We start from the raw sequence: 10,520 nt of genomic DNA on the forward strand, positions 1-10,520 counted from the left end.
ATTTCAAATCATCAGAAAAGCTAAAGTCTAATCAAAGCTAAAGATGTGGCTGTTTTTCATATGATTAGCATTAAATACTTGCAATGCATAAAAAGCCATATATATGAACAGTATTAAACTGTAACCTCAATTCACCTTTTGAATGAAAATCATTGATTTCGGGCCTGTATACTGTGAATGAGTGCCTTCTTTATTCAGTAATGGAGCTTATGGGAGCGTGCAATGAGTAATAAAGTGCTTGTCTTTCAAACAAAACTTCCACACGGATGCTTTTTTCAGGTTCATAGTCTGAAAGTATTTCATTGATGAAAAAATAAAATGTCCAATGAATATATACACAAAGACATAAAACGATCCAATACATTACTTTGTCAGATTTCATGTTATTTTATTAATGCACATTCCTTTCATTCACCTCATTTGAGTTGTGTTTTTTTCATGTTAGACTTTTCTTTTTAAAATTATGATAGATATACACGCTAGTAGCATTGAGTAATGGCAACATGCAGCTGCTGTGCTCCTGAACACAAACCCTTTCACAGATTGCATGTGGTGATGATGGTTCTGATGTGATTACAGCTGACTTGCTCTAAACTACCGCTCACCATAGGAGGACTGAGAGTTGGACCTAGTATAATGCCTCAGGTGGCCTGTCGTGTCATTGTGGATTTTGTTGTGTTTTACACTTTGTTAAACCAATCAGAGCAAGACCGCTTCTGCATTCAACAACACTGGAGGACAGTGAAGACCAAAACATAGCAGCAGAACATAAATATCTGGGACTTTGAAACAAAAGGAGGAGAGTAGTGAGGAGAGCGCAAACAAGTAAAACATACTGACACTTTCCTTCTTTTCTCTGGGACTAAGGTTTACACCTTGAAACTGTGGTTTATTCATCAGTACTGGAAAGTGCAACCTTCACATCTGCACTGATTTTCTAATTCCCCCTGGGCCAAGGCCACTTGAGAACAATGCACTTCACTGTAAACAATCAAATATTGACCAAGTCACAGAATTTAGTCCAACACAGACATCGCCTTAATGCTTTACATCCTAAGCTATCCTCTTCAGAGTTGCATGTGGCACTGTGAGGTATATGCTATAATAACATTACCAATTTGTTACATGATCATTTCACAAGACATGGTTTGAATGCTAAAGTAATTTTTCGCAATGTACATAATAACCTATTGCACTGATGATAACCTTTGACCTTCAAATACACTGGACACAAACTCCCTCATCAAAACGTTGATTAGTTCAATCAGGAGCCTCATCTAAAACAAATGCCTTGATTCCAACCTTTCTTTGATTCCAAGAGACCTCTTCCAAATCTGCTGATGCCCATTTTAAATGAGCATAACACTCAGCATAAATTCAATAATTGTCTATTTTAGAAGGAATCACAAATCAGACTCACTTCGACACACACACTGTCGCTCTCATTTTCTGTAATTTACAGCACAGGTGTGTAGGCAAGAATGGGACGTTAATCAAAACTAACATGGGCTTTATATACACAACAAAACTGTGAATGTTGGTTTGTGCACAATTCAACCCTAGCTGGCCAGAGCCAGAAATACCTGTCTATGTACTGCTACAAAAAGAAGCCCCTTCATCGAGTCTTTAACAGAAATAGTGAAACTCTGCAATCCTTCTATACATTAGATCCCTGGTTTATATGCAGTGTACTAACTAGACAAAAAATGCATCCTTTAGCTGTCTGGATCCAAAATTGGTTCCACCTTAAAAAAAGAACATTGAATATTTACAGCTAAGAGTAAATATAGTGTATACCTGTAGAAGAAGAGCCAATATCTTAAAGCAGGAATACTGCTGCACTGTGTTTTCGTTAGTGCTATTATTGCAAAGTGGATATGGCAAAAATTATGGGGTATTTATGAATTATATCTCCAAGAGCACTGCTCTAAAAGGAGAGGTTCGGTTGCTGTTGTCACCCGATAGAGAGAAAAGAAGGGGTTCAGGATGTTGTTGTGAAGAGCTGTATAATAAAATCACTCAGTTAAATGTCTGGCAAAATAATTGTGAATCCGTCATCTCATTCCCTCTCTGTTACTACCATTCTCCTACTTTATATATGGTGTCCAAAGATACCAGAGCACATCAGTGAGGAGTGCAACATTGTGTGGTCAACAGCACGGAGTCATTACAGATGGAGAGGTGTCCCCGCACCTCTTTTAGTGCCCCTACAGTGGAGCAGATCTAAAAATGGGAGAAGTGGAACCAAAAACATGTCCTGATGGGTTCTGGAGTCGTCAACTTATCTCAGTGTTGAACAAATACACTAACAGTCTTGTGATTATATTATTTTTCCGACCTTACAACACAAACAGATGTTGCATCTCCGGATGTGAAACAGCTTTCTTTTTACTTAATCATCTTATAGAGGGTGTCCACTTCCAACGTCGTCAGTAAAACATCCAAATATATTTGGGTCACTGTTTGTACTTCTTTGTGTCTGTAATTGTCCATAATCCCATCTCTGTCACTGTAACTGCGTCTCAGGGTTGACACGGTCCTGGAAGATGTACAGGTTATTGGTGGCTGCTATGGCAATGATGTTCTCAGATGGGTGCCAAGCCATGTGCAGGATTTTCTTGGTAAAGTCCAGGCTATCAACGCCGACATCTCCGCGGCGACGCTTACCGCCGCTATACACACGTCTGGTCCGCAGCACTGCCCGAGGTTTGCTACTTTCTCGCCAAGCCTCCAGGGTTACGCCTCGCCCCGTCTCCCTGTCAAACATCCGGAAGAAGCTGTTGTACGCCCCTGTCATGATCACGCTGAGGAAAAGAGAGATTGACATAATGAGATGTCATATTGAGAAGGGCAAGAGAATGCAGTGAAAATATCTAACAGAAGAAAAAATATGGTTCGCAGAAGGGTAAGAAAGTGAAAAGAAAGAAAGTAAATTGAAAGCACACGGATTGATTAGATGTCTGCAAAGCCTGTCTCTGGGATTGATTTAAATGTCGGATAATGGCAGAGGCAGAGCATATAGGGGATTACTGAAAGCAGAAACACACTGACACACTCCCCCTCTTTTGCTTTCTAATGGAATTAAATATACTGTACTTTGTCTTTCTTTGCTGCCATTTATCTCTGTCACTTACCTGTCTGAGCTGTTCCAAACACACTCAAACTTGTCGAAGATGCAGTCGTTTTCATAGAGGGAACACAGCTTACTCCTCAGGTATTCATGGACCTGGGGATCGAGCAGACAGTCAACCTTAGTTCCTGGGGTAGATCAGAACTATACATGGTGGTTTAGTGGATCGACAACATGAAAAGTCTAACATCTACAACAACAAGCTGGATGTCATATTCAACAAATACAGGCGACAATAGTTACAGTTACTGGACATATTTACATTGAACGGTCTCCTATTATACTATTTTTAGACATATATTATAGGTCTCAGATATATAAAAAACATGTCTCTTAAGTGTTTGGCTCAAAATACCAAACAGATCACCCATTCTAGCCATGCCTCATATCCCTCTATTTCAGTCCTGTTAGAGAAGTGCTGATGCTGGGTCTGTAGCTTTAAGAGAGAGACGAGAGCTCATGCAGGAGAATTCTACCGAGATACTCAGCTAAACGCTGCCGTGATTAAACGCCATATTGTGTTCCAAACCACATCAAGGATTATTTCTGAAACAGTATGGAGCTCAAATGCTTTTTCTCTTGCGGGTTTACCACAAGGTGAGTTCCTTTGTATACCCTGCTTTTTTAATGCATACTCTCTCCAGTACAGGTTAGCTCTGAGTGTTAGCGATACTTGCTAATGTAAACAAAGACCATATTACGTCCAAAATACGTTGCACATTGTTTCTGATACAGAGACGTTTCTGAAGCCTGCCCACATTTCCGATATTACATCATGACCGCAGCAAATCTGGATAAGGAGGAAAAGATGTTCAGCTTTTCACTGACACATGGAGACAAAGATCAGGGAGCAGATGCGCTAACATACCTGGTATGTCTCCACAGGCCCCTTGTCCATGTTCAGGTCCCACACCTTGGCGGTGAGGTAGTCTCTGGTCAGCAGGTAACGTCCACTGTGGCTGAACTTGACGTCCGACACAGAGGAAATAATCTCAGAGAAGAAGGACCGACTCCCGGGATCCTCAGGTTCCTCGAACACTGACCAATGACAGAGTGATCGATTATTCACAACTATCATTGCATATTTTGTTTTGCAAAATGTTGTGAATGTCCACAACATGCTCACATTTGGTGTGTCTGTCACAGAGAGCGGAAGATCTCATGTCACAGAGGCGCAGGGTCCCCTTGCTGCTGCTGTACACAAACAGGTGGCAGTGGTGGGGGTGGAACTCCGCTGCCGTTATCACCTCCGTCAGATCCTCCATGTTGGCTGGTTTTATGTCAACAATATCTGAGAAAAAGGTCTGTTAGGGACTGAACATCACAGAGATTAAACCACAGCCTTGAGTATCAAAGGCTTCTAGGATAGACAAGGTGTGATGACACATGTTGTGGAATATGGCCTAATACTTTTGCAGTGTAGAGTGACAAGGCACATTCGCAGAGGAATGACATACACAATAAGGCAGAGTGAGGGACATCACATTTATCTTACATCCTTTTCAGTATTGTGTAATGTCTTCAGTTCCAACATGTTCTCCCAACACCTCAATTTATAATCACAACCCCAAAAAATGCTTCCCAACCAACCCCCAATATGCATGCACACTACGCTTCTCTCTTTGTTCTATTTATGTCAGTCCTGCGTGGTTCAGTAGAAAGTGTACTGCTGAGTGAATAATTTAAACTCTTCTTCCATAGATGCTTCTTTGATTTTCTAGGTCAGCTTCCATTTGAATGGGAAATCACCACATGCCCCCCCCCCCCCCCCTCGTCCTACAAGCTATGGCCTGCGCTGAACACACAGCACTCTAATCGAAACCCAATCTTACCATAGTCACTGGCTGTTTATATTAATTATACATCAAGGATGAATTGAGATCAGCAGGAATGTAAAAGTATATTTCAATTGTATGCGTTTTTAAAGAAATGGAATTGTGTGTGAGCATTAAGAACATGTGCATAAAGTTGAACATATATAGGAGTTAGTGTGCACTAACAGTATACTTGAATACATAGATTCAGCGACAAATAAATGTTATCTGGCTCAAATCTAAATGTCATTATCTTTTAAACAACTTAATAAGATTTCATTGTATGTTTTGTTAATGACTTATGTCAACTAACCCCAAAAATAATATTGCATTTTTATGACAGTATTTAAACTATTGTTTTAGAAAAAGTATTTTTACTTTAAAATCCATCCTGTTATATGTTTCACATTACTGCTGCAGTAAAGACTATGATTACACTCTAATAGTTTAATAACAGTGATAAAGATGTCATTGTATTTTCAATCAGTTTCAGAATTTCTGGGCATTTCAAACCTTCCTTGAGTAAAAGATTATGTTACATACAAAAATAAATATGTATGATACAAAAAAAGGATACTGAAACTGCGGTCTGTGATGCCCAGGTTCCACATATTGATGCGGAGGTCATCAGCAGACAGGTAGGTCTCCCCGTCGCTGTTGACCGAGATGGAGTTGACATGGTAGGTATGTCCGTTTGAGAACACACGTCTGGGACGAACCTCCACCATCAGATCTGTGGGTCTCAGCACCGGCACCTTGGATAAGAAGACAGAGAGCGCATGAATGAAAGAGGCGGAAAGAGAAAGGGGGTAAGAAATAGGGTGATAGAAAAAAAACAAGGCACACAGGATATAGGACTTGAGAGTCAGGGGTCACATGAGGTCGCTACAACATTAACCTGATGGCAGATGGCAATAATGGTGACCTTTTATGGGCTTGTGTGTGTGTGTGTGTGTGTGTGTGTGTGTGTGTGTGTGTGTGTGTATGTTGTGGTGTGTGTGTGTGTGTGTGTGTGTGTGTGTGTGTGTGTGTGTGTGTGTGTGTGTGTGTGTGTGTGTGTGTGTGTGTGTGTGTGTGTGTGTGTGTGTGTGTGTGTGTGTGTGTGTGTGTGTGTGTGTGTGTGTGTGTTATATGTGTGTACCTGCAGAGAGGTGATGGTGGAGATGTCCTTGAGCCGTCCCTCCTCATCTTTCAGATTGTATCCCTCTGGTCTCTTGTCTCTCTCACTCACCTTCCACAGTTTAATGGTCTTATCTGTGACAGGCAGAAAGATGTGCACATCTCAGGAAGTTGATTTTGCTGAGAGAAAGCTGAGGATAATTGCTACACTCAGTGGAGAAGACACCTGATAATGATTTATTACTCAAATAGCTAGTTTCCACAGCAATTTAGATGATCATCTTATTACAGGAATATAATGAAAGCAAATATAACAATATTTGGTTTCACACCGGCAGGATGGTGCCACTTCTGGACCCACAGATGTGACTCCGATGACTGGCTTGGTGTCATATTTAACCCCTAGGTAATGGATGAAGCCAATCCTTCCTGTCATTTTTTATATCAATCAAAACGTATGCATTTATCAGTCTATATCTCAACAAACAAGCTGCACACGGGTCTACCAGATAATCCTTACTTGTATTTAGAGATCTAGTTTATGTCCTTGGTTAACTGGTTTCTCACCATTGGTGGAGAGGAGGAAATGTGCTGCATTCTGCTGTGGCAGCCATCTGATCTTGTTGATTTTCTCTTCAATCTCCAGACTCTTCAGGTAGTCAAAGTCCGGCTCGTGGCTCTGGAATGTGCTGTAGACATTGTATTCCCCAGAGTCCCCTGTCTCCCCCACCTCCTCGGACTCCCCTTTAGACTGTCCGTGGAAAATGAGGAAGAAAACAAAGTTTGGAAGAACGTTAATGTGTAATGTGCCGGTAAAGCCAGCATGCAGTGGTTAAGGGGGTAGGTAGTAACCAATAAGTCATGCTTTATGGACACCCTGGTCATAGGGTGATAGTTTTGATTATTTTACAGGTTTAACCCACATCTGTCTCTCTCTGAAAGATGACCACTCGGCCACCTTTATCCCCAGTGGCCAGCAGGTCCCCTGTCTGGTTGAACTCCACTGTAGAGATGACATCAGCTAAAGAAAAACAGAAAAAATGTGAGGCAAATAACAGTTAGAATAAAAGACAAAGGGCTGAAAGAGATATAAAGATGATAGGATTCCAAGAAGATTAAGTAGGCACAGGGAAAATGAGGGGGGAGAATTCAGAGAAATGTGGATGGGATAGACAATGAGAAAATGATTTATACATTTTAAAACGTGCCCCAACAATGAAGTGTCTGAAGTGATCAATGTCAACATCCATTCTCTATATTTAGCAGTGGTACGATAATGCACTTACAAAGCTGAAATGAATCCACTCACTCATACCAGCATGTTATCTGACACCACAGAGACAGCAATGACACACCGTCTGTTCTACCTTCTGTGACGTAGTCTCGCAGGAAGGTGTGGTTGATTTTGGGGCTCTCAGCGTCCTCGCCCATCTGAAGCTGAGGTAGGGTGACCCGCCAGCGCACCCGTCCTGAGGGGAAGGGTCCGATCCGTGCTCTCTCTCCCTGCCCAGGCTGCGCCCATGCTGCTGGGGCCTAGCGGAGTGGCCTGGAACAAGGCATCCTGCAAAACCAGCCAGCCGGAAGCAGAAGAGGTGAGAAGCGGAGATGGAGATGAGATTTGGAGAGGGAGGAGAAAGACGGGTTTTAAGAAAGAAGAAAAGGAGTGAGAGGACGAGAAAATATTGGAAAGACAGGAAAGATGAAAGTGGTGAGGTAGAAGATGTGAGGTAGTGAGAGGAGGAGAGAAAGCCTGGTGGTGAAGTTGGAAAGAAAAAAGAGGTAGGCTGTCATAGGCGGGCTCACAATACATGCACACAGCATACCAAATGGTGTGACCTTTGTTAGACATTCAAGACACTCATTAGCAATGATACACGTGTGCAAAAGAACAAGGCCTAGTCAACGCTGAAGCAAATCCCAGAGCTGTAGAATGGAAGAAAAACAACAAACATCTCTAGCAGAGAAAGAGAGAATATAAATCCTTCTGTATGCACACAGAAACAAGAAGAGGATATAAGTATGTACATGTCTACTGTAACATTCAGCCTGTGTAGCTCCGGCAGAGGTAGTAAATGCTCGCAGGGTGTGGTAGTTCTCCCTGGTTACTTTCTAGATACCATCTCTCACACACACACACTTCTCAAATAGATAGTCCTTGACGGAGATCAGAGGAGAACGCAGTGTCTTGCCTGTGCGGCAGGAGGGAGACAGGCCTCAGCACACCTACCAGTCTGCCTGCTGCTGCTGCTGCTGCTATTCCTGCTGGCATGCGTGTGTGTCCTCTGCTGCAGAGTGCCTGAGCAGGCCTGTGTGTCTGTCCGAGGAGGAGGAGAAGGAAGAGAAAAGAGAGAGCAAGGGTGGTGGTGAGAGGAGGAAAGGCAAATGAGGAGAAAAAAGAGAGAAAGAGAGAGGGATAATGAGGAGGATGGAGGTTCGCTGCCTGCTGATGCTGTAGAAGTGATTCTGTGCAGCATCCACTGTGTCATGGCAGCCTCCTCTTGGTGCAGCCAATCAGAGCACATCTGTCACCCATGGACCAGCCCACTGCAGATGATGAGGGAGTAAGAGGCCAGCAGAGGGAGCAGTTTGACAAACAAGTGGTGTGTAAACACTGATTCAGAATAAAATGTGGGGTTTTTAAAGGAAGTGCATTTAAACAATAGAGCATTCCTTAAAAAATGAATTAAATGTACACACACCAATGATTGCGTCCATCTCAGAGACTGTGTATCAATGGAATAAGTGACAATTCAATGGAACTTGTTCTTCACTAACATATTTTGAAAAGCTATTTCCTATGACTTTTTTGTTGTTCATTCTTTCAATAACTAAGAAGATGTTCCTGACTCTTTTTACATGTCTCTTGTTATCTTGCCCTTAAGTGATAATGTACAACGCTTGCATTAAAAAAAAACATTACTGACATCCTTCTTTGTAAGCATTACTTTCTTTAAGCCTGCATGTACTAAGTGATTTTACCCCACACTGACATCCTTTCTTAACACCGTAACTTCATTCTTATACTGTACTGCTCATATTTTCTGTTCATTTTTTGCTGCACTCAAAGTACAATAAATATATAGGTCTGAATTTAGGGTTGGCCTTAAGTTCAATATCATTGTTGACTGTTACAGAACACACTTCAATTTACACAGTACTTCGCAGAAGTGTAATTAAAGCAAAGCTATTCACCTATATTTAAACCCCACAGTTCCTAACTTTAAAAATGTTAACTGTGCCTAGACACATTATAACCAGAAGTGAACCAGAAATACTTATTTAACAAGAAGTAAGACTAACTCCTGTGTTTCTTTGTGTTTTTATTGTGAAGATTTCCCAGAATATGAGTGGACAACCGAGTGTAATAATAATGGTAAAGTCACTCAAGTTGAATGGACAGGTGGTCATGTCATCAAACTATGACAGGGGGCTAACCTGTGAGTTAATCCAAGCTAAACCCGTTTTTTTTTAACCTGTTCCATTAAAGCTGTAACGAAGTTTAAATTAGTTCCTTATATGAATAAACCTATGTGGTGCCAGACGTAAATTAAGGTCAGGGGATTACCTTAACGCAATCGTATCCACTGGCTCTTCCACTTGGCACAGTCTACCTCACAGCCTCCACCATTTCTCCTAGATAACTCACCTGGTAAAGAAACTGAGTTTAACGGATATTTTTTCGCTCTACTTGAGCGAGGGGATGCCATGCCTCCAATCTGAATCGCTGGAGTGCATGGATCCTGACCGTACGATGCCCGGACCATCCTCTGCCGCTGGGACAGAGGAGTCCTTACGCAGGGAAACGGTGACAGCCCCGCTGATAGTGAAGGACATGAGCTGGTTCTTCTCCCCGCTGTGGAACCCTCGCTCGAAGACGCGCAGCACCAGGTTTGAAGACGGTGTGAAGAGCGATCAAGTCGAGGCATGGCTGGATGACCACTCCGACTTCACGAGGTCGTACTTTTTACGCAGGGCTTCCTCGTAAGATATCTTATAGCCTACTTTAATCCTTAACTAGTTGCATCTCTGAATACGATTTGAAAAGTCTGTGCCTGGCAGAGGTGTTAAGTGTTTACTCAAGTACTGTACTTGAGAACATTTTTGAGATATTTGTACTTTAGTTGTGTATTTCCATATAGCCTACTACTTTGTACTTCTACTCCAATTTAATTCAGAGTTAAATCGGGTACTTTTACTCCACTGCATTTATGAATACCTATAGTTACTTTGCATATTTTGATTAATGATATGAAATATAATCAACACTTAAATAAGACTTTATTTACTCATTTAAACTAGATGCACCATTACCAGCTTTGATAAACACTGCACCAATAATTATAATCAAAACATTTAATATATGTTATTCTGAAATGGGACAATCTGCATAATGAGTACTTTTAATGTTGGTAGTTTAAGTATAATAAGATGCCAATACTTTTGTACTTTTACTTACC

The 10,520-nt window shown here is 41.6% G+C and overlaps 1 protein-coding gene across 2 annotated transcripts; it reads right to left on the reverse strand.

The window, feature by feature from the left end:
• Positions 1 to 169: 169 nt before the first annotated feature.
• ppp2r2ca (protein phosphatase 2, regulatory subunit B, gamma a) lies at positions 170 to 8,549 on the reverse strand. 2 transcript variants are annotated; one of them, XM_034211731.1, is made up of 10 exons: positions 8,291 to 8,549; positions 7,431 to 7,624; positions 6,987 to 7,084; positions 6,631 to 6,814; positions 6,086 to 6,198; positions 5,522 to 5,699; positions 4,257 to 4,421; positions 3,999 to 4,168; positions 3,135 to 3,226; positions 170 to 2,804 (listed from the first exon to the last, which is right to left on the reverse strand). In XM_034211731.1, the coding sequence occupies exons 2-10, from the start codon at positions 7,492 to 7,494 to the stop codon at positions 2,507 to 2,509; spliced, it is 1,362 nt and encodes a 453-aa protein (XP_034067622.1). In that variant the 5' UTR covers positions 7,495 to 7,624; positions 8,291 to 8,549; the 3' UTR covers positions 170 to 2,506. The 2 variants fall into 2 exon arrangements, with proteins under 2 accessions (XP_034067622.1, XP_034067621.1); XM_034211730.1 differs by having other exon boundaries at positions 7,431 to 7,813.
• Positions 8,550 to 10,520: the final 1,971 nt, after the last annotated feature.

The sequence above is a fragment of the Gymnodraco acuticeps genome, unplaced genomic scaffold (assembly GCF_902827175.1).
Source record: "Gymnodraco acuticeps unplaced genomic scaffold, fGymAcu1.1, whole genome shotgun sequence".
Lineage (NCBI taxonomy): Eukaryota > Metazoa > Chordata > Actinopteri > Perciformes > Bathydraconidae > Gymnodraco > Gymnodraco acuticeps.